Consider the following 24,581-nt stretch of genomic DNA (forward strand, 5'->3'; position numbering starts at 1 on the left):
GCTGAGAAAGTTGAGGCTGTTCAGCCTGGAGAAGAAAAGGCTGCGTGGAGACCTCATAGCAGCCTTCCAGTATCTGAAGGGGGGCTATAGGGATGCTGGGGATGGACCATTCATTAGGGACTGTAGTGACAGGACAAGGGGTAACGGGTTCAAACTTAAACAGGGGAAGTTTAGGTTGGATATAAGGAGGAAATTCTTTCCTGTTAGGGTGGTGAGGCACTGGAATGGGTTGCCCAGGGAGGTTGTGAATTCTCCATCCTCGTGGTGTTCAAGGCCAAGTTGGACAGAGCCTTGTGTGACATGGTCTAGTGTGAGGTGTCCCTGCCCATGGCAGGGAGGTTGGAACTAGGTGATCTTTAGGTCTTTTCCAACCCTAACTGTTCTATGATTCTATAAATAACATCTTACCATTTTGTCTTCGTAGGTACTAAGGACTCAAGGAACTGCTGGTATTGTAAGACCAGAAGACATCACTGTTTTCCACAGGCATATGAATTCCAGCATTACTCCATCTATTTTGATAACACTGACAATTCTACTACAGTATTATCACCCCCCGGGCTATGGGCAATAATACTGGTGCTGTCTCTCATGGAGCACTGAAATGAGGTAGATGTGTTCGCATTGTCACTGTTTCCTAAACCTGTTTATGTTCTTCTCTGCATCACCCGTGACTCTGAAGCATCCCTACTGCATGGAAAAGTCCACTTAAGGATCATGGTATTCAGGTCTTACTGATAACCACCTTTTTGCAGATACAGCTAATGACAGAAGTGCTTATCATCAGGATAAAACACACAGCATGGTAAGCAGCAGTCACTTCAGAGGCCAGATGAGCAGAGGAAGCTCCTGCCTTCTTCCCCAAAAGCTTTCTGGAAAACAGACGGGACGACTCCGGTCTTCCCTCCGGGGCTGACCCCGAACTCTGTCTACCCCCTCTCCTCCCCGGGCCCTAAACGCGCCGCTGCTCCCCGCTCTCCTCCAAGCGTGAAGAACCTTCCCCTTTCCCCGGAGCCGCGGTCGCTGCGGAGCAAAGTCCAAGGGGAGGTGCGGCACGCTGGCGGCGGGGCCAGGCACCCCCGTCCCGTCCCCTCCCGCCCCGCCCCGCCCGCTGCCGCCACCGCCTCCCCGCGGTTAGCTCCGCAGGGCGGGAATGGCGCCTGTCCCCGCCCCTGAGGCAGCGCCGTGACCCGGGCAGGCCCCACCCCGCTGCCCGCCGGCAGGGCGGGAAGGGGCGGTGCCGCAGCCGCGCTATAACCCTCAGCTCGGCGGGCGGGAGGTAGCGGTTCTTCGGGAGCGGGATGGAGGCGGGAGCGGCGGCACGGCACCCGGTGGGTGCGCGTTCGCTGAGCAGAGCCCTGGCCGCCCCCCGCCCTCAGGAGCGCCCCGGGTGCCCCCCGGCCCCCGGCGGCGGTTCGAAGGCCGAGGCGCGGGTGCTGGTCATCAACACGGGGGGCACCATCGGCATGGTGCAGGACGACAAGGGTGAGGGGGCTTCGGGGGGAGCGGGACCGCGGTGGGGTCCCCAGCGGGGTGCGCTGGAAGCCGGCCCTTGCGTGGGGTGCTGGCGGGCGCAGCGCCGGGGGATGCGCCGCTTGTCTGAGGCCGAGACTGCCGCTTCTTTAACTGCGAAGCCCTGCTTTGTGGCCGCTCTCCCTGGCGCGGTTTGTGGTTTAGCATCCTCGGGTTTCTCGTAACTGATACGAGCAACGCCAGAAGGGTGTGTGCGAATTTCTAATCCTCTGCTCCTACCAGCTGGTTATTTCGGTGGCTTAGCTGATAGGCATCCTTCTGACAAGTGAGCCTCACAGCTAGTTAGAGCTGGTTGCGGTGTAAGACAACGTGTTTCCTGAAGCATGAGTTCTCCCCTCCACACGCTGAAAATGAAACCGGCTTAATCGTACCGGTGATGCGGGCTTTTTTTAGCCCTAAAAGATCATGTGCCTCGCATTCCCACTGGGAAGAGCGTGTGCTGTTGGAGGTGGTGGCCGTGTCAAGGATTTTCAAGTAGTGACCTGACGGAGCTGATGCAAGAGAGGCAGCATACGTAGGTGCTGCCAAGTGTCCTAGCGAGTGAGATCAGATGCTCACCTGCCTCTGGGCAGGCTGCTGCTGCTTTCCAACCAGCTCTTGACGTTCTTCAAGAGATCATTGAGCAGTTCTGCTTTACTTTACTAAGCGAGGGCAAGACTTAACATTGATGAAAAGGCTGGACATGTCAAACCTCCTCCCACCAGCTGAAAAACGTTTAAGTTTCAGTATGCTGTTGGCATTTTACACAGAAGTTTCTTGGGTATACTTACAGGTATATGCTGTGTTTTCAGGTGCCCCTAAAACTAAATGTCAGCAGGTAGGTGCCTAGACTCACCTGACACCTCCTCAGGTCCCCAGTCCAGAAGCTAGTTGGAGTGGCACCTGGGCACCACAAGGCCATTACTCAGTAGGCGCACATCCAAGGGATGCCAGAAGCATCAGCTAGCTAACGTATCTGGGGAAAGGAATGGGTTTTGGCCAGCTCTGACTTGCTGCAGGGCTATGCATTTGCCAGCGTTGGTATAAAGGGAAAAGGGGGGAGGGAAGCTGTCCAATTTTGATGAAAATCTATTCAATTTTCTTCTTCCTTCACTTGAAAGGCAGTGGAGCATCCCAGGCCTTCAAGAGCCTGTCTTGTTTAGGTTTAGAAGCACAAGTACTTGTGTTCCCTGCTACAGAATTTCAAGCCCCTGCCTGAAATACACAAGGGGCTTTGCCTCAGAGCTTCCTAGGCTGGTTTGTTGGGTATTTTTTCTAATACATACCCTTCTCTCTCAGAAGACAGTGTCTAGTTGATCCTTATTATTGTAGGGAAGATGCTCTACGGGGTTGTTCTGCTTTAGTTTTTATGGCTGTCATCTTTGTGTTTATCAGAGTTGTAAAAAAAAAAAAGTCTGTGTTTCATGTGACGTGTTGACTTTCCTCTCTCTGAATTGTTTATACTGAAATAATTTGCTACTTCTACTGACTCAGCTTCCTAAACACCTTTTTAAAGCAAATAAATTGAAATGACATCTCATTCTTTTATAAATTAACTCTTTTTATTTTCTTTTGCCTAACAAGAGTCAATCATTAAATCATGTGCAAACAATCTTGTAGTTATGATCCAATGATGCTGACTTGCTACATCCTAGTAAGTTTCAGCCTGCTTTTCATGCACAGACCTAGCAGCAGAGCAGCCAGGGTACTTCCTTTACAACATTTGGCAGTCTTTAGTGTTCAGGTAGAAGCTGGTGGAAAGAAAGGCAGCATGCTTCAAAGGAAAGAACAACAGATCCTCATTTCTTTTATTAATTGATAGAAAATGCCTGTTTACAACCATACTTAGAATTACAAGTGTTTTATTTCAAGCAAAGTGGAAAGTAAGTAGCTTTTTTGAGCTGAATGAAACCAGCATCTAATAGCAGCAACTGCTCAAAGTGAAGGGATCAAGCTAGGTTTCTACCTAACTAATTTCTGTCTAGGCTTACAAGCTTTTTTATGGCCTTTCCAGTTGCTGGGAGAAGATGGTTTCATTCTTAAAATCTAACAATTTTGAGAGGCCTAATGTGTTCTGCAAGGAGTATGTTCCTGTGCAGAACTGCCCCCATATGCAAGACTGATACAATCACATTCCCGGGTCTCACTGTGTATGTATGGAGTGATTATTTATCACCATGATACCTGGTTGTAAACCTCTTCACAGAGGTTCGGCAGTTGACCTATGCACATGTGGCCTCTCTGGCGTGTCTTGGACCTATTGGACTTTCTGCACACCTACAGGTTACTGTGCAGGAGTAATATTCAGAGGATGGATAGTCTGCTTCTGTTTGTGTGAGTTGAGCAACAACCAGGCTCAGTTGCAGACACTCTCACTATTTGTGTTTTTGCTGCCAAATAATGCATTTCAATGCATGTTTTAAATTTATTCCTTCTGCTTCCTACGACTTATTTTCTCCCAAAACAGCCCCTTTTGACTTATTGGTAGCTCATTTCAGAAAGACAGTCTTACTGCACTCATTAGTGAGGTTGCTGCGATACTAATCTTTGCATCAAGTTTGTGCTCACATTCTCCTGGCTGGTACCTTCAGGAAGATTTAACCTGAAATATTGAGAGAAAGAACACCCAACAAATACAAGTATAACTAAGCTAAATGCCATAGGAAGATTACTTGTTTTGGATAGTCTGCCTGGGTAACTTAATTATGTGTGTTTTCTAGACATACTAGACTCCCAAAGGACTGACTGCTGTAGTCCAAATCTTTTTCTGTTTGAAACCTATCCACATTTCTGAAATCTCCAACTACTGCAACTGCAGAAATCAGTATTTTGGAGAACACTTTCTGCTGCTTTGCCTTTGCAAAATATAGTTGTTACCTTTGGGATCTGGCACTATAGATGTATGTGCCACATGTATTGATAATCCTATAGGTAAAAACTGGTTTAGTGAAGTTCTTCGTATTCTTTAGCATGGAGAGTTTTTTTAGGATTCAGGATGATGACTTCAGCGTGCATTATGCTCTTTCTCCCCAGTGCCAGAGGTTTCTCAGGTGCAGAGCCCCCACTGACACAGCTGCATCAGACTTAATTCAGCTCCCTCTTCTCTGCTGCAGCACAGGTTATAGGATTTCTCCATTGGCAAGTAACTGTAACAGTTACCTACGGGAGCAGGGTAAAAAGCAGTCTCCTTGACTGGAGATAAGACAGAACCATCCTTGTTCTCCTCAGCCACAGTTGCTTGTTTGCTCTTCTGCCTTTGTCAATCTGCTTTGTGATGCTGGGGTTGGCCAACTAAAGAAGGAGAGGACAGAAGCTGATGGGAGCTGTTTGGACAAATTGCACAGCCTGCCTCTTCTCTGCAGGGGTGAAGTTGCTTCAAATACTTGGTTAACAAGCTTGGCTCACAAAAAATGTTTTCCATTTATAATAAAGTAGAAGTATTCTTAAAACAGTTGCACTTGAATTGCCCCATTTTTGCTTCTTGAAGCTGTAAAGCAGAAACACATGGATGCGATTAGGGGACTGCATAGGTTGCAAGTGGGCAACATTCTGCAGAATGTCTTAACAAAAAGGTTTAAGTTCAGTGGAAGCAGTTACAGAAAAGTCCTGACAGATTTGTGATTAAGAGATGAGGAACTGCTGTTTATGGAGGAGGGATTTAAGAATATTAACATACATCAGCTCTCTGGTTCCTGGAGCAAATACAAAAAGTAAACAATCTAAGCCGTTGTCAATATTCAGAGCAAGATGAGCATTGGCTAAACAAGAATAATCAGAAAATACTCAGAAAATGCTTGAAACTGGACTGAACTTCAGAGCCAAAATGTCTCTGTGCCCAAGAACAGCAGAAGTGGCCTTTTATGACTAAGCTAGGAACACCCTTAGTAGGAAAAAGCAGGGATTATAGCTGAATGAACGAAACAACCAAAGCTTGAAAGCATGTTAAGTGTATTTTGTAAAACAAAGTATTCCGGCAGGAGTCCAAGCAAATCCACTCAAATGCTGTTGCCATCCTGTGAGAAAGTTGGCTATGAAGAGGTTTGCTACTTCATTTAAGGCAAGCCAGGAGGGAGATTAGGGAGTTCTTAAGGATTTTTCTGTCATTTTGGAAAGTAAATGGGTAAATGGAAAAAGGCAGCAATACTACTGAAAATACTCTGTGGTTTGGAGTATTTTCTGTTTGAAGGTGAAGCAAAAAAAAAAAGGAAGATGCTAACTTGGATGAGAATCATGTTCAAAACAGAAGAGCTAGGAAGTAGGGCAGGATTACTTGGCTTCAAATTAGGAACAACTAGAACTAGCAGAAGTAGGATAATGTGGTTTGAGAGTTTGCCATCTGAACAGGTGGTATAAAACACATTCACTGCAATTAAACTGAACTGGACAGTAACGCCAGTAGAATCTTGAAGTCAAGAAGGAATTACCTCTGATGGAAGTTCCTTGAATGAAAACATCCCAAAAAATCAGATTTAAGAAAACCAGGGTGGCTTCTGACCGTGGATGCCAGGACTGTCACTGTCATTCTGGAAACAGGGTATTGGGAGATGGGATGCAAGTTAGATCCACAAGTGCAGTCACTTCTACGAAGCTGAGGATTGTAACATCAAAAATGAAGGTGCCTTTCTGGCTAAGAGAGAACGGCACGCGGATTCCTTTTGAAATACCTGGTTGTAACCAGGACACTTGCAGATCCAGCAAACACTAAATGTCCTTAGGCTAGTTAAAGGTGCAGAAGACTTATAAAATTAGGGCTCCTACCACAGAGAAAGACACCATCATGACCAGGGAAAGGGTGAACAGACCTTAAAGACGCATCCACGTATTTCACTTTTTCTATTCAGCAGCTTATGCACATTCTCAATTTCTTGTCAACCGAGATGTTCAGTCATAAACCCTCAAGAGAGACTGATTAGATCACTTAAGACTCTGGGAAGCTGATGTTTATCTCTACATACAGATAGAGAATCTGCATCAATGCTCAATACCTACTGTGGGGGTTGATTTAGCTTTTTCTTTTATTTATTTTTTTTTCTCTCTGGAGATGCTATTGCCATTGATAGACATAACATACAGCCTTCCAATATAGTCATACTACTGCTTTGCTGTTTGTGCCGATACTACTGTAGGCTAAGAAGTTTTAAGTATCACAACTTGATAGTACAAAGTAATGCTCAGTGTTTTGTAAGTCTTCTACCTCTTTTTCTGCCACAGGTAGAGAATAGCTGTGGCAAATGTAAAAGAAAGTGGTAGCTTTTTGCTACAGTTGCAAAAATTGGCTTCCTGCCCTTACCGATGATTGGCATTTGCACACAAACAATTAAGACCAGGTAGAACATAAGTATTTTAAATGGAGGAGAATTGTAACATTATTTCTCTTAAATAAAATACAGATTTATTCAAGTCAAGAAAAGATAACTACAGAGATTTATTGGTTAGATCTGATTTTCATGTTCTGAAACTGGCAATAGGCTATTTAAATTTCATTTGGAAGGATGGGCAAAAGCTGTGTAACTTGACTTCTTCCCTCCTTACTGTGCCACTTGTTTCCTTCCATCCGTGTGCCATTATTTACTTCCTTTATTCTTTATTTTCAAGGGCTTGCTCCCGAGGCAAATAAATTAGTAAGCAGTTTGAAAACAATGCCAATGCTGCATGATGAGGCATATGCCCAGGAAACAAAACTGAACAGCTTCCATGAATTTCCAGAAAACACACTGGTGCTCCCGTAAGTATGTTTTCCTGGGGCAGTGGAAGGGTTAGGAAGTATCTTGTTAATCTTCAGGTAATTACATCACCAAACTTTAAATGTAAGGAATCCATTATGAGATTAGCAAAAATGCTTATATTGACTTAAAAGGAAAAAGCCTATTGTGCCTGTTTTGGTATATTTGAAATGAAGTGTCTTACAACTGTTTGAGAACTTCTAAATTAGGCAACAAGTAACCATTTTGGTAGCTTAGTCCTGCATTTTTTTTCTTGTATTGGATATTAATTTGCTACTGTGCAAACATACAAACATTCTGTAGAAACTAAGAAAGCGGTGTATACAGCTCTGTGTAAATTACCTTCAGCATATGACTGAAAAAGTAGCATCTAGTTAATGCGTCTGTGAATAGGCCTCATGCTTTAATTCTGCAGGCCTTCTGGTTTTTAAAAAAATCTAAAACCTGATTGTCTTTCACAAAATTATGCAACATTATGGTAATAAGTGATGGGCTTACGATTAATCTGCATCGCTTCTTAACTGTTGGACAATGATTAATAAGCTTGTAAGTTTTCTTTAGAGGGCAGTATGCTAATTTGAGATATTCCTCGGCTGTGCTGAATGACTGTACCCCTGTAAACATGTTAACTTTGCACAAAGGATGATTTTACACAGTCATTCAAAAAGTAATGGATCTATAGCTGTTTTGCTATAAAAGTAAACATGGATATTCTTTCATCTTTAAGGAGAAAATCAGGACACACAAAGAAATCCTAAGGTTTATTAATTTCTTTCTATTTTGTATTGAGGTCTCTGTGTAAAGCTTTTAAAAGTAGCCACTTAAAAGGCAGATGGCAAGAAAAAGGATAAAGGGAAAAGAAATTAACTGCTTGCTGGTGGAGTAGTATTGACATGAACGTGCAGTTTGTGTTAAATATGATGATAAATCTAAGAAAAATGGATCTCTTACAATACTGTGTTTGTAACTGAATAACTTTCAAATACTTTAAGAGATTTGAAATATAACAAAACTACAGTAATATACCTATTTGAATCCTAAATACAGTTGTCCTGAAACTTCTTTTCCATAAAGGGCAAAAAAGCTTAAAACAATCATTTCCATCAAAACCTGAGGTTTAAAACCCAATCTTGTCTTGTTTTTTTGGCACTGCTGAGTGCTGTTTCTGGAGGTTGGTCATGGCAATATGCCATTTTCTCTTTTGTGCTAGCCCAATGATATTTTAACTAGGAGACTGAGAAATATTGTGAGTTTCTGAGGGAAGAAAATAGGAGTATTTTGTGATCTTTGTATATTTGTGCGATGACCTCAATCTAAGAGGAACAGTATGATGTCTTTTTAGACAGTCGTAGACTGCGTTGGTCTGTGGTGTCAGTATCTTGTGTTTTATTTAAACATCACATCCTCAGGGGAGCTTTCTTTTCACAGATTTTCAACTGACTTCCAAAGTTACTCTTAGCATGTGTGAATATGATGTCCAGCAAGGCAATTTTTCATATGAAGTCTAACTTCTTAGGTACAGTATGTCAGCTGGTATGAAAAAAACCCTACACATTGTTTAAATGCTCTCTATGCTGTACACAACCCTCTTGCAGGCCTCATAAATGGAGTGGGTCTGCAGATTTTATTAGCTGATGAACTGATAATTGACTCTTGGTTTTGCATATTTTATGTAGCTATAAATATATACATAATCACAAGTGGGGACAAAACACTATTGAGAATGCCTAGGGAAGGTAATCAACTTTTCTGTGCGCTAATCACCTGATTTCTTTTACACATCCATGCAATTTTCTGATCTTTTCTGAAGCCTTTGACTGTCTTCCAATATAAATGTTGAAGTATCTATCACAGTTACAGCTGGCAGGGAACTTTCCATCATTCAGGCAGTGGAAAAGCATTAAGAATGCTGTGAAGGTGATCCTGTTAACCATGCTCCCGATGGCTCTGCCTGGGAGAGTGAGTAGGAGGGACAGAGCTGGCCTGCTAGCAGTTCTTTGTTAGCTGTTCATTGGCCACTGCATTGCTAGTTAAGAACACATTCCAAGTAATGTAAGAATGGGTGAAAATGGTTGATATTTTATCCAAGTTTCAGAAAGGTAGCAGAAAATAGTAGGGTTTTTTTATTATGCCAAATCTTAACTGCCAAGTTGACTTCTATGTAGTTGACTTTATTCTGAGAGGTTATAAAGTAAATGTGGAGAATTGAACATGTTCTGTGGGGTATAAAACACATGCTTTGTATGCAGTCCATTTGGCTGGCAAATCAAAGGTCTTTGAAGAGTAAGATTTCTTGTGATAGCCAGGTGGAGAAAGGGAGACCCATGGTCCCTGGGAGCAGGAAGAGCAGACAGTTTGCTTAAACCTGTGACAATCCCACTGTGATTCCATAGCCATCATCACCTTTGATATGTCTCCTCCAAGGGGGATCATGTACTTTTAAAGTTGGGTGTCTAGACACTCTTAATCTTTGGTCTCCACCTGCTGGGCAACACACTGCATGAGGTTTGAAAGTGTTACATTCCTCAGCCCCACAGGTACTTTATCCTGTTGCTTGACTATTTGTTTTTGTTTTGTTTTCTTTTGTTTTTGTTTTGTTTTGTTTTCCCTTGTTTTCCCTTGCATAGTTCCTTTGTCTTGTTTTTATTCTACTTAGAGCAGTATTTTCCCAGCTGTCAAGGTTGCACTTGTGGCCAATAATTGGTAGCCAGTGAGTTGTTTATATTCCCGAGGCTTTTGTTTTACACCTATGCCAGTATTTTAATACCTTTGCTGTTATCACATGCTTAAACTCCTCCTCATAACAAGAGATAGATAGTACCATATAGCAAACTTTAATACCACGGTGACAACAGGCCTAATAGGCTGGGACTGGGGTTTTACAGAGTTAGCCTATTACTAGCCAAGGCAACAGTCTACTTGAAGATCTTAACTAGCCAAGAGAACTTTTTCTGAAATCTGAGGCCAAAGAAACTGACGAGTGGATCTTCTAAAGGCCACAATAATGAATTCCAGTCATAACACTCTTAAGAGAAGATACCCTTTGTGTCATGGAAGGTTACCTATTTATATTTATCAAAGGATCAGAAAGTTGTTGCAACTCTCCTGTTGACCCCCTATAAACCTTGGGAGCTTTATAAATTCCTCTCAGTAGCTTATGAAGCATTTTTAAACCTTAGGCCTTTGTATCAGCTTTTGTTAGAAATCAGTTCCGAGCTTAAAACAAGTAAGTCTGGGTTCTTCTTTTCTGTTTTTAGTTTTGCCAGCCCCTCTCCACCTCTGAGATTATATTTATTATTAAATTAAATGTAAGGTTTTGTGCTTTAAACCACATCAAGTTATGAATTTATAAGTTTGGAACTTAATGTTCCAAATTTAAGACCATTTTTTTGCCATAGACTTGGGGGATGGAGAAGAAAAGAGTCAAAACTACCGATTCAAAAAAAAAAAAGAGAAGCAATGAACTGATATTAGCTCTAATAATTACTTTCTTTTTTTGTCTAATTCTCTTCCTTTGTAGTGTCTCTAAGCAAAACAAAAGGATTTTTTACACAATCCTGGAGCTCTCACCGCTGCTTGATTCTTCCAACATGACTCCAGAGGACTGGGCCAAAATTGCAAGGAAACTTGAGGTACTGTGGTGAGGGATAATAATTCATTTATTGCTTAAACAGAACCATCAGTTTATCAAGTACACTTAGCAAGATAAAACAACTCACTAGTGCTATACATATGATATATATTTGTTTATTTAAAATGCAAATGTTACGTGCCTTGCTTAGTTACTTGCAAAATAACAAGTACTGTGCTTACAAGGCCTTCCAAATTTTCTTCTTCTGAAAATGTGGCAAAGTCACTAAAGTTACATAGTTCATGAATACAGTTATATAGTACAGAATTATGGCACAATAAGCCAGGCCATAGTTCTGTACAAGAAAATAGGAAAATTGCAGCTATGATTGAATGAGATATGTAGTATGTAGGTTGATACATTCTAAAAAGTTGACTTAAATTCACTTTCCAAAAACATTGAAAAAATCTTTAGCTACAGGTGAGTTAACTGAAGGTGGTTTAGTTACTCATCATTTCAGTATTCCAATAGCTTACTAGTTGGCTATTGATGTAGGAAATAATTTCATGTCTTTATGCCTTTCTTATACTGGACACAGATGGACTTGACTAGCTTTGGCTTTGCAGCCAGTAGGAAAAATGCTATCGTGGTTAGGTTTCCCACACTGGGAAATGTTTAAAGCCCTAGATATTTCTGCATGTATAGATAAATTCAGTACATGCTTCTCGAGCATCAAAACCACAGCATTTCTGTCCCTGTGTCTGAATTTAGCTATGTGCTTTTAAAAAAGTAGAAATGTGAAACATTTAAAATACTTCACACCAGGAATTCATGTGTAGCTGTTAGAAATAAATAACCATGGGCCTAAGATACTGCTCTTCCATTCCTTCTCACTCTGTGATAGTGGGCTTTTTAGTGTAAATTTCCGTCTTTAACCAAGCCATAGCAATGCATGCAAACAGTGTAATAACACAGGGAATGATGCTGAAGATGCAGGAAAGAGTCCTTCACCCTTAGGTCCTCTAGTCCTGGAACCACCACACTAGGGATGATGCTCCTATTGAATTCATCTTGCCAGGCCAGGAAGAGACAGAGCTGGCGTACAGATGGAAAGCCTCTAGGATAGAGCAGGGGTGCAGCTAGGAAAAGCTCAGGGCCAAGAGTAGGAGGTGTCAATCCCATGCTGAACAGGAGAAAATTTACCTTTATTCCTTAATGACATATTAGTTTTATTACGGAAAAAGTGTTCCTTTCTTGTACATGGAATGCAGCTTCTCTGTATATAGCGATTACCCAGTTTGCGTCATCCAAGTGAAACGTGCTGAGAAAAGAAAAAAAACCCCAAACTTCTTCAACTGTCCACCTTATATAGACACTTCTACTTCATGCTCATCTTAGACACATACCTAGCAAAGCCTTGTGCTTTTCACTGTGTGACTGACATTCTGAGGTGTTTCTATAGTATATCTCCTTAATAGCCAGCCTAATCTTTTATATTATGAAGCTTAAACCAGGCTATGTTCTTTCACGTCTAATAAGGTTCATAAGGCTGAAAATATTTGTGAGCATACTGGTTGAGTTAAAGAGGACAAGTTGCTATTTCTGTGATCTTAGGCCTTGTTGAAACTTACCTTGTTACTGCGTTGTCGAATAACTATAGCATGCTTTTGCATCATTCTGTAGTTTGCACTACGGAAAGATCTTGCAACATTGGCTGTTGTTCAGCTGGCTAACTTGTTAGAGATAAGCAGAAATCCCCTGAAAATTCCAGTAGGTAACAACATGTGGGCATGAGTAATAGTGAAGAAATAGCAAAAGGATGAGTAGAAATCTGCAGGTGAGTTTGGAGATGACCTTATTATCAGGAGATGCCTGAGATTCAGGAGATGCCTGTGTGCCTACTATAGCATAAGAAGTGTAATTAAAAAGAAATCATGTTTAATTCTGTGTCACACCCATTTTTGCCTCACACTGGCATTTCATAGATCTGCTTAAACTTCTGTGTAATCCTTTCCATGTTACCAAATTACATCAGAGACATCAGTGTCTCTCACTACAGTGTTTACCACGTGCATCACTCGTGGTAAACATCAGCTCGAAATTGAGAAACCAATTCCTTTTTCCTCCAAAAGCCAGCAGATGACTTTATTCTAACAGGATGAGCTGTGTGATTTGTCTTAGCATTAAAAAAAAAACCTCCTATGTGCAACTGTATGTAGATTAAAGTTGTTAGAAAATTACTTTGTGCATCTGTACATGCCTGATAGTCTAAGGTTTCTCAAAAACCAGCAAGTGTATGTACATTAACAAACAAGAAGAAGACCCTTTATCTCTTTTTGCTGAAGTCATACGCTGCTGCAGAAAGGATGACTTCTTAACAGAAGAGGGCACTGTTACACTGGCTATTTGCCTGTGCCATCCGGATTAAATGGATTTTTTTCTATATGCTGTGATAGCCGTGGTTTGCCTAATCTGTTCCTGTGAATGGTGTAATCTCTAAAGTAAAATCGGCAACAAAGAATCAGACTATATGACTAATTTGCATATGTTAACATTCCTGTTTAAAGCCATTGCTAAGCTTTTCTTAATTAGCAATCTTCTGGTTTTAAAATGCTGCATTAATATGTATACATAGAAGAACCCCTTTGACTGTTCCATAATTAGAATTGCTGGCTGTAGTGCTTAGTGTCCTATTAACCCTTAATTGCATTTAAACTGGAAACAGGATAACTTTAGGAGGAATTATGTGTGTAGCACCCTTTAAAGTATTATGCTGTTGCTTGTATCAGTGGAAGTAATGCAGTATGTACTTCACGTGCTGATGCCAGAGCATTGCTCTAACCATGTGAAAACTTCTCAATCTCCAGGAGCACTACGAAAAGTATGATGGTTTTGTGATCCTTCACGGCACTGATACCATGGCCTATACAGCTTCAGCCTTATCCTTCATGTGTGAGAATCTGGGTAAAACTGTTGTTCTGACAGGATCTCAGGTAATGGGCTTCATTTGAAGGTGAAGTCAGAAGCCTCATTTTTGGTTTTTGTATGCAAAACTAGGCAGTATCCTGACTGTCACTGTACAGTTTAGTAGTGCAGGGCAGGCCTCTGGCCACGGTGAATGGTCGCAGTGCTGATAGAAATTAGTGAGAATTGACAGGCTCACCAGCTGAGGATCTACCCCATAATTTTATCATTAATGACTTTACAACTCTGTACCAAATCAGACCAGTAGTTCATTATGTGTGGGGCCAGATGCTTCAGAGAAAGATATAAGAGGCTGTCATTGGCCATTGTGTATTAATCGGTTTATATGAGAAGCATTTTTCCAGCCTCAGGTGGCTGCTGGTTGTTAGCTGTCTTTTTTTCTTTTAAAACCCTGAGGTTTATTACTTCTTACTTCATCAGTTGTTATCTTGTTGCATTCTTTATGATTTTCTTAATAATCCCTAACCATTAGATGCATTTTTGATCATTTCTGTTCCATCGAACATGGTCTGTTTCCTTTCCTCTAAAGACCGTATTTATTAATTTTCATTCTCTTAGCTGGAGATCAGCTCTTTGCATATTGTCTGAGGGGGAGGGGTTGACTTACTAGTATAGCTTGCTTGAGTGTAAAATACAGCTCTAATCACAAAGGAGAGATGAAACATCGCACTGTAAAATTCCCCTCCCCATCTCATAACTTCCCTTTCATATGTGGTCTATTTGAAGTCAAAATACAAAAGTCTGGGAAGGAGTAGGCTCCCACTTACTGTATTGAGATGGGACAGTCTAGTTGTGTTACATCATATTCAAGGTTTTACTTTCTTTTTGGCTTTATTGTTTGGAGATCTGCCTGACATGATCTAGCAATGGAACATGTGATTTTTTTCATTGCTGAAAGGAGCTCTGACTCTCTGTTAATAAAGAGACAATCTGAAAAGACGTGGAAGTCGCCACTCATCGGACCCAATTTCTGGTTTTAATCTTGTCCTTTTCTGTCAGTAATAACCTGCTGGCTCAGTTTTTCAATACTCTGTGGAAAGATGGTGCAAAAGAGCTGTTGTGGAGCCTGTAGTGGCAGTTCTGTATGATCCGGCGCTGTTGCTTTTTCTCGGTACAATCATTTCTCCCATACTCAGTCACCTTAACTATGCCTGCTTTCTATTTTTTATATATTCCCTGAATCAGTCTTTTAATCTGCTTAATCGCACTAGAATCATGTCTATATTAGCTTTCAAGCACTTAAATTATAAAAGTCTGTTAAGCACAGAGGGAAATCCTACCATCTGCTGCAGTCTAAAATAGTTTGGATTAAGAAGGAAACTTTGTCATAAATCATTGTTACATAAATTATTCATGTATTTATATTGCATAAGTTGGACTCTTTTTTCTGCTGTGTAGGCTTTACATAAGGGACAGGGTGTAATTTCTGTCTCTGCTCCTCAGGTGCCCATATACGAGCTGCAGAATGACGGCCGAGCCAACCTTCTGGGCGCACTGCTGTTCGCTGGGCAGTTTGTGATTCCTGAGGTCTGTTTGCCTGTGACGACAGTCTCAGAAGCTGCTTTTCTTCCTCTAGCCAAGACACATACTTACATACTCAAAATATCCGGTAGACAGTAAGGAATTGCAGTTAAACAGAAAGATAAATGGATTCTTCTGAGGTTACAGGCATTTCCATGGCAAAGCACATGCTGTTTTCTCAAAAGTTATATCCCATTTTGCCCATATGCAGTCTATGAAGACTGTCAGGTCTGAAATGTAGCTTGCAGCAGACTTGAAATCAGGGGTTCCCTTTCAAATATGTGGGATCTGAAGCACTTGTCAGTTTTTAAACTGAAAGTTATTTTGAAGTTCTAAAGTTGCCCTAGAACTGATAGAAGTGTCTTTTAGTTCTAGTTCCTGAAGTGTAGAGGACCATATATCTACTGTATGTGGAAGTACCTTCATGGTCTCAGCACCCTGGCTTTAAAGAGGTTGGTGCTGCACAGTCCAAAATCAGACAGAAAACTAGTCAGGTTATACCTCATTTCATTTTTGCCATGCTCTCAAAGCCAGTTCTTATAAGGCAATAGCAATAGCTGGTTGGCCAAGATCTTCATTACTAATAACTTTGAAGCATCTCTTTTCCTTCAAATTTCAATTGACAGACATTAAGGATCTTGAGAAGGAATCTGTTTATGTGTAGTAACTCTCTTGAAAGTTATCCTCATTTTCACCAGGCCTTTGTTAAGGTTTTGCACTCTGAATTTAGATATAACTGATTAACTTATTGAAAAGTCCACACTGTTTCTTTCTTCTGTCTCTGAAGTGGACTCAGGCACACTTGCTGTCTCCTAGACTATGCCTCATGAGAGGATTACGAAACTAGTTAGCTCTTAACTTGTTTTGTTCTTAAATTCTTAAACCAATGTGTGACAGATGTGCCAACTCTTTTTGAAAGGGTAAAAGTTGTAAACATCTACTAGCCTCTGAGTTACTTTAAAGATTTAGAAAACACTTTATAAAGGACGAGCTACAGTATTTATCTACAGAATCTTTTAATTACTGGCTTATTCATAGACCTGTTTCTTTACTTGTCTTGCAGGTGTGCCTGTATTTTTATAATAAACTGTACAGGGGAAATAGGGTGACTAAGGTGGATGCTGCGAGTTTCAATGCCTTTTCCTCACCTAACCTGCCTCCACTTGCAAATGCTGAGGTTGATATTACAAGTAAGCAACATCTTAAGTCTTGTAATGTACGCCACATGCAACAGAACTCTAGCTGAGAAGAATGTGTCTATGTAGCTGAAATACTATTTTAAACTCAAAATCTTTGAAAGCCTTGTAGCTTTACCTGTTCTGAAACTGTTTAAATATTAGTAAGACACAATTTATGACTCAACGGCATTTATCTATTGAATGTAGATGTGAGCTAGCCAGACTGAGTTTCACTAAAGATCCAGACTAACCAGAGGGAGTGTTGCCCCTGTGTCATGAAAATGCTTGCTCTGAAGATAAAAATGAAGGAGTGAGGACTGAAAGAACAAAGAATTTAATCTTGTTAATGACCATGCTGGGCTTGAAAATCAGTCAAACGATTGCAGAGTACATGCAGCTTTGTTTGATTCATGTCACTGTGTAAGATGTTTTACTGGATATGTAGGAACTGTCTAAACTGCAAGCGCACTGAAAACACCAGACCCGGAATATGCACTGGGTGAAGGTTTTCTTCCCCCAAAGTTACTCAGGCTCCCTATAATTCCTATGTTTCTGTTTTTTTAGGAGGGGAAAAACTGCATGAAGATTTCAATATCCATTTGCAAAGTCATTATCACACTTGGTGTCTGTTCTTGAATAAATTACACCCTTTATATGAAGAGAGGAGAGACACATTTGGAATCTAGCCAAATGAGGAGTTGCCAGAAAGCGTACTAAAGGACAATTTTAAATCCATTACGTTTTGCAAGCTGGTTTTGGGTAGGGTAGGTATATTAAAAAGGAGTAGCACTTGGTGACAGTCTCCATTATCACAAAAAATAGGAATACAAGGGGGTTCCCAAATTCTTTTGCTGGGTGCTATTAGTGGCAGTAGGAGATGTAGCCCTCTGCCATGCAGCATTCCATTCTGAATGGTTTCTACTACTAAAGAGAGACATTCTGCAATTTGGAAAAATAAGCTTATCCCTTCCACCTAATGAGTGGGAGTTATTTAAAGTTTCAGGACCCAAGTGCTGTGTTTGTAGCAGCCAGATACAAACTGAGGAAGCCTGTGAAATACTGTAGTGGTCCATAAGACATCTCTCAGAGAGTCTGCCACTGTTGTATTACTGTGCTGTGTCCAATTTGATGTATTTGAAATCAAGAGGAATACTTTCAGTTGACTGCTGCAGTAAACTGGGGAGAATCTTATTTCTTGGGTTTTTATGAACTGCATCAAATAAGGTATAAATAAATTCCATTTACTGACTGATCAGTAATGAAATCAAGCTGTAAATTGTATGCTATTTCTGTCTTGGATTTAAATGAACTGTTCTGTGATTCCTTGCTTATATTAGAAAAACGAGAAAGTTATTAAGTACTTCCCTTGGCCTGTATTGGGTCCCATTATATTTTCAGCAGAATGCCTCATTGAGATCAGTGGGGATTTCTGATTTTAAAACTGCTGGTGTGATAGGCTCTATTTTTACTTGTTTCAGTTGATTACCCAGTTAGAGTAGCATCATTTATCCAAGATGATGGTGTCAGTATTGAAGGATTGTTTCATTTTGAAAAAAACACAATTTATAGTACGGGCTAACTACTAGTGCTGCTTTATTTTGTCCAGAGTAATTGTTTGAAACATAGCTGTCTCCCTTGAGTTTGCTTGTTCAGTCCTCATATGAGGCTTTCACAGAGACAAGGAACCACTTGGGCTTTTCAAAACAAACCAAACAGATCTAGTATCTTTTAACCTTTTTTTGTTCTTTTTTTCCCAAATGGCTTTGAATAATATGCCTTAATCCTTCTGTAGACAGGGCTGACTCTTGCTGCTTCAGCATTGTGGAAAGCAGCCTGAGGATGCCAGGAGGAGTAGCCCATGTGCAGAAACTCTTCCTCAGGCTTCCTGGTTCTAACAAAGCTGGGAATGAAAATTACAGAGAAGCAGAGGGGGAGAGGTGACAGGATGGAATGTAATGGGATCATGGTTTGGTATACAGGAATAAGGAGAAGACATGCTCTTTGAGGCTAGGCATACTGTATAAAAGCAATGATCTACTTCAGTGCCAAAGAGGAGAGGGAGAAGCTTAGTTCCTTTTTCTACTCTAGCTGCTGCTCTTTTTTCATTTTTGGTTTCCATACTTCACTCTGTTACCTCCCAGTAGATTTTTGATCCTATCAATCAGCTGTGTTCTCGGCCAGATCCTAAGACACCTAAGAGTCCCATTATCCAGTTTTAGATGAGCAAGTGTGTCAGCTTCTTTAAGACTTTCAATTTAGCACAAGAAAAGCCTGGAAGAAATGAAAAATTCTAGCTCACTCCTGAGATGAATAAGAAACCTAATGCCGATGGGAAATACTTTTGCAGGAGAATCAACAATCTTTGTATGAAATTGATAATATAGGAATAACAATAAATGTTTCAAAAATCTTAAACTGAAGAGACCTTGCCTTATTTCTCCCATATTGTGAAAATAGGAGAAACAAGGAGGACTACTTGAATTGAAATGTGCAAAGATTCTCATTATATTTCATAACTGGTTACTCTTCTCTATTCTTGATTGTCCTAATGAAGCATATATGAAACTTGCTTTCTTCATCACACATTCATGTAACTTCTGGGAGTGGTGCACATGTACAGGACTGTGTGATGAGAAACATAGCTTGTGCAGGGGATGAGCAGAGCCTATATGACTGTGCATGTAAATGTGGTACAGCATCAGCAGAAGGTTAGAAGGCCCTTTTGGGCTTGTCTACCCACCAGTCCCATTAGAAAGAAGCTACTCGTCACTGGCCAAGTCTGTGTCCTGTTTGGCAGTTTTAGTTATTTATAGTAAGAAGCCCAGGTCATTTATATATTAAGGCAAGTGCCAGCTCTCTTCAGTGAAGTGCTTTTGGTCCCCCCTCTCCCTTGCAAGTAGGCATGTTGATTCTTGCAACACTGCCATTCAATTTCAGTATTAATTTCAGAAGATGTGTGTCGATTGTTTTACAACAAACTGCCAAAAAAGGGGGTCTGTGTTATTTTGCCTCCTTCAGGAATTTGCACTCATAGGTTGGCCTGCGCTCCCCACCCCTTGGCTGTTGCCATGAATCATAATGAGCGCCAGGGCAGCTTATATAATGGTAGGGCTCACCCGTAGCCCTGCAGAGAAGGATGAGAAGAAAGCGTTGCTGTTTGTCTGGAACTCTGCAATCACAAAAAGCTGTATTTCTTGTTTGATTTCATAACTTGGAGTTCAGTCACCACTCCTAAGGGAGGTGTCGCTCTTAGTTGCTGCTCTCCCATTATAAGTTGAAATCTGCGTTGTGGCATAGGTGCTGTTTAACAGCGGGGGTGGTGGGAGGTGGTGTGTGTTGCTGCTTTCTAGACTGTATAGAGCTGCTTTTCTCTTTTATTTTTAAGTCAGGTTGATGTTTTTTTCTTCACTAACTGTATCACCGTAGTGGTGGGGGTGTGTGCGCGTGTGCGTGTGTGTGTGAAAGAGAGAGAATAAAGCTGAAGAAGATAAGGATGTAGCTTTTTGAGCTGTAATTTTAAAAGCTGTAGTGTTTGGTACAGAAGGGGAGATTGGAAACAGTGGAGTATTGTTTATGTGATGGTTTTGTTTGGAAGAAAAAACAAAAAAGCCTTAATATCTTGAATGCAGTCTCCTTGAATAATGAAATCTTTTCTATCACAAGCCATTTTGGATACAGTACATAAATAGCCATTACCTCTTTATATATGTACATTGCGTTATAAACTTCTTTTCTGCTGTGCGACACTAGTAGCTAGCTTACGTTTCTTCAGGTTTGTATCCATATTTACATAATGCTGTACACTATATCAGTTAAACTCTTTACAAGCACAGACCATCGAAGTCACGACAGGTTACTGTTTTCTGTGTTGTGCCAAAACTAAATAGCCCTAATTATTCTCTTATCCATAGGATAAAAAGCTGTTATGAACACCAATACATATGTTTTTTTGCACTTCACCTGCTTGTATCTGAGTTTCTTATTTAAGATCTGTTAGTGATTTCTAAGATTTTTTCTTTTTCCTTTTTTTTTTTTTAATTTATTTAACAAAAGAAGATTGCTGTGGACTATAGGCTGCAAGATAGCTGGTTTATTCAGTACAATAGAGATACTTGAACTTTGCTATGCGACATAAATATTCTTTCTTTTTATGGATGTAGTCTTTGTGATGGAGGTTGCAGAGTGTGGTCTGAATTTTTTTTCCCTGCATGGTGCTCTGTTTCACAACAGTTCTGAATAAATATGAGATGAAGTTGGGCTTTTATGTATATTTGTTTGTCTTTGACTTTTGCATTGTACTTGCCTTTTGTTCTGCCTTTTAGCCTCATTTGTCTAATGGAAAGCTGACATTTGTGGAGTCTGCAATACCAAGCATGTTACATAGGCTGATGGGGTTCATGACCAAGAGAATGTTAACTTCGGGGCAATCTTTAGTGTGTTTTTTTAATATAACTTGGAATTACATCACTGTACTATGTCTGCATGCATTACATTTATCTTAAAGAAGATAAGGGTTTTGGTAGAGCGTACTTCAAGAGTACAGGTATAGGCCTGGTATAGGTCTGTCTTCTGAACCTATCCTCTGATCTCCCTCCTTGGTGTTCTACTTCTGGCAGTATCTTAGTGATCCATGCCAAGGCAGGTTCCCTCAGTTCATTCTTCAAGTTCGTTACAGGCATTAGGGATGCTAATAGTTGCCAAACTTAGTAGTATGCTATTGTGAAGTTTTGGCAGGGACTCCTAGCTCATGGAGGATAAAGGACAGAAACCTCTAATACAATTTTATTGCCATACCTTCTTATAGAGGAGCCTGCTTTTAAAGAATTAATCTGACTGTTAGAAGGTTGAAAGGATTGGATTTATTGCTAAACACTGCTACTCTTAAAGCACAGTGCTCATGAACCAGTGTGGTTAGCCAGGCCTATGAACCTCAAGCAGAACAAATGCACAGCTTTCTGCACTAACCCATGTACATCCTGCATGCCTCTAACTCACTCTGGAAAGCTCATGGAGACCTCTGAGAGCTCCTTGGCTAGCTACTAAATCCAGCCAGGTGGTTTCAGAACAGTGGTAGCCAGCTTAGCACAAAGAAGGAAACTAGAAATTGTCTATAGTTCTGTTCTCCCATTCTCAGGGCATTAGAAATCCATGTGCTGAAGTGTGGCTTGCTTGTAGGACAAACATGTTGCCATGCCAACTGCTTATGACCTGTTTAATGATGTATGGTATCTTTAGAAAGAACATACAGTGGCTCTAGTCTTATAAGTGATTGATATATTTCTGTCCTGACTTAATGGAATGTGTAGTTTTTAGTATCTTTAGTAACGGGGCAATAGAGCAGGCTTCAATGGAGACTTTTACTCTGATTTTTTTTGCAAGTGGCTGTCTGCTGATTGCAAGAGATTGAAACAGTAATTGGTGTGAGTAACTCTCCACATGGCTGAGAGCAAGTCAGTATTACGCATGCAGATCTTTTATCTGTCTTGCTGCTTGGAAGTTTCTCCAAAATTTAAACAGCTTAAATCATGAAACAGGTAGCTTTATGCTATGGTTTACTTTCATTGAAGCATGGCGCTCTGAGCTATCTGTTGGCCGCTGTTTGTTAAACCTCTTCCACTGCCTTGTAGGAGCTGTCAGCCCAACGATTGCTATGTTCCTCCACTGAAGTAGTAAAATTTTGAAATCAATAATGCATGACTTGGTTTCTAATAATGCAACACAAACAGACTATTAGTTAAACAGCTGGCTCCTGGCTCTAAATGTATAATCTGAGTTAATTGAATCCTTGCTATTTTATTTAATCGTTAGTAACTACCTAATAAACTCTGGAGGTGATTAACGGCAACAGTAACTGAATTTGTCATCTCTTATGTCTGGGAAGATGAAGGTCTGTTTTCTAAACATGAATCCAGGTTGGTATCATGCCAACTACATAACAAAGAAGTTCAGGTCAGTGTGTGACAAGTAAGTATCTCACCTGTGCTAGATCTGCACAGCGCTCTCTTGGTTGTGGCTTTCTCACTCAAAACTGGGAGAGCTGGCACTGACAGGACATGTTCAACATCATGGTCCCATCAGGTCTAAGACTCTGATCCTTTTCACAGCTATCAGACTTCTCTTTTGAAGAGGTTGTAGTAGAGCTATGCAGCTTTGTGTCTGATAAATAGTCCGTTTCACTAATAATCACTGAACTAAACTATTCATTTTGGAAGCCTTTGATAAAATGCTATTAAATTGAAGTAGCATGTATGTTAAATATCTCCTTGAAGGGCAACGACTAAGAAATGTTTATAAGTAATACTGATTTACTTCAGAATCTAGACTATTTTGGAATTAAAGCTAAAATTTAACACAGTTGAGCCTGCCCTGGGAGTGCCCTTGAAGACATTTTGTGGCACCTAATAAATAAGGTGTGTTAGATCAGCTGCTATGGCTGCTGGCTTAAATGAGTCTTCATTTCTTCTTTTCAAAAATACATTGCCTTCCATGAATCCCCTACATAAGAAACAGTTTTAAAGACAATGTTGTAAGTATGAAGTGCTACAAGTGTACTTAATGTTGTGTCTTAAATTTAAAAGGCTATTTCTCTTAACAGTAAATTGGGAAACAGTGTGGAGAGCCAATACCAAAAAGAAATTTCGAGTTCACACCAATATGAACAGGAATGTTGGGCTTCTGCGAATCTTCCCAGGAATCACTGCTGCTGTTGTAAGTGTCACCACTTCATTTTGGAAGCAGGTGAAGGGATGCTCAATACTTGATTTGTTAGCTGAAGTAGGGAAGCTGGATTGTTTATAGCAGTGGTTGGGGTTTTGGAGGGAAAGGAAAGGATCTGTCTTCTTCTGATAAACATTGTTTTGAACATCAGAGAATTTAAAGACTATTTTCATATGCCATAAGCTATTGATAAAAGCTTCATTGTTTTTTGTGACCATGTGAAATGCTCTACTGCTGCATATTGAGGCGTATTAGTAGATAGCTTGTCAAAGAATACACAAAATGGTGGGTGGAAGAGAGTAATTATTTCTACAATTCATGCTTGGTTTTTAAGGTTCATTTTGTTTCACACTGATGGTTAACATGACCCTCAGCATTCCTATAGAGCTGAAAATGAGAAATGGGATTTTGCTGCTGAAAATGAGAGGTAGGACTTTTTTTGCCTTTAGAAATTATTTTGCAGAACTGTAGGTTTAGGTAGATTTGTCTTTAAATTTTTGTCTAATACTATCTCTGTTAAATTGACAGGTCTTTTGTGGCTGTTGCCATCTTAAATTGAATCCAGTAGTTTAAGCAGCACTCCTCAATTATATTGCCTTCATTTTTAGGTCAATATGAACAGATGGAAAGGCAGAGGAATGGTATATTTGCAATAAAACTCCAACTGCATAGTTAGCCTCATAGGGGCTTACAGTGTATTGCATTTAGCATATGTGATCAGCAAGGAAACATTTAGGTTGTTTAAAATATGTCTTTCTGGGAAGAAGACTTTGCTAGGCACTCTCTTACAGTTAGGCACAACAGCTACCTGAGTAACAACTGACCCAGAGTGTATTAGAGCCTCTTTATTTTTTAATCTACCTTGAATTAAAACAATTAGGTTTTGAGTTAAAAAACTCCAGGCTTCATTAGAACATTCTTTCCTGAAAGGTGAGACACTCTCTCTCTTAGGCGGACATTTGTTAACAAAACTCTTTGCTGAAGTAACAAATCTGTGCAGGGTTAGGGGTTCTAATCTCAATTAATAATTCTACATTTATTTTCTAAGGGTAAATCTTTTGCTCCACCATGGTGCAACAGTATAGCCTGCTAAAGGCACTTGAACAGTAGCATCCTTTTTCACACCAAGGTCATGACTGCAGAAAATAGTTGATTTTAAAATATATACCTCTAGGAATTTTAAAGGATGCTATAGAGTGAAATTCACATTTTTTTAAAGCTTATTCTGCAGTCCCAGTTACTGCAAATGGGGAGCACAGAAAGGCATGAGAAGACTGTAATGCATGAGAGCCTGTAAGAGTATAATAGGAATAGACCATTTTTAAAAATGCTATTGCCATACATGAAAATCTTAATGTGACTTAAACACACCTT

The 24,581-nt window shown here is 40.4% G+C and overlaps 1 protein-coding gene across 2 annotated transcripts in view; it reads left to right on the forward strand.

The window, feature by feature from the left end:
• The first annotated feature begins 1,272 nt into the window (after positions 1 to 1,272).
• The window catches only part of ASPG (asparaginase), a 49,508-nt gene continuing 26,199 nt past the window's right edge, over positions 1,273 to 24,581 (forward strand). For both annotated transcript variants that reach the window (XM_062628076.1, XM_062628077.1), the window contains exons 1-7: positions 1,273 to 1,485; positions 7,108 to 7,237; positions 10,756 to 10,867; positions 13,674 to 13,799; positions 15,235 to 15,318; positions 16,376 to 16,502; positions 23,086 to 23,198. In XM_062628076.1, coding sequence (XP_062484060.1) covers positions 1,302 to 1,485; positions 7,108 to 7,237; positions 10,756 to 10,867; positions 13,674 to 13,799; positions 15,235 to 15,318; positions 16,376 to 16,502; positions 23,086 to 23,198 — 876 coding nt within the window. In that variant the 5' untranslated portion in view covers positions 1,273 to 1,301. The remainder of the gene's footprint in view (positions 1,486 to 7,107; positions 7,238 to 10,755; positions 10,868 to 13,673; positions 13,800 to 15,234; positions 15,319 to 16,375; positions 16,503 to 23,085; positions 23,199 to 24,581) is intronic.

Source organism: Pezoporus occidentalis, unplaced genomic scaffold (assembly GCF_034315485.1).
Source record: "Pezoporus occidentalis ecotype Australia unplaced genomic scaffold, CSIRO_AGI_Poc_V1 ctg31, whole genome shotgun sequence".
Lineage (NCBI taxonomy): Eukaryota > Metazoa > Chordata > Aves > Psittaciformes > Psittacidae > Pezoporus > Pezoporus occidentalis.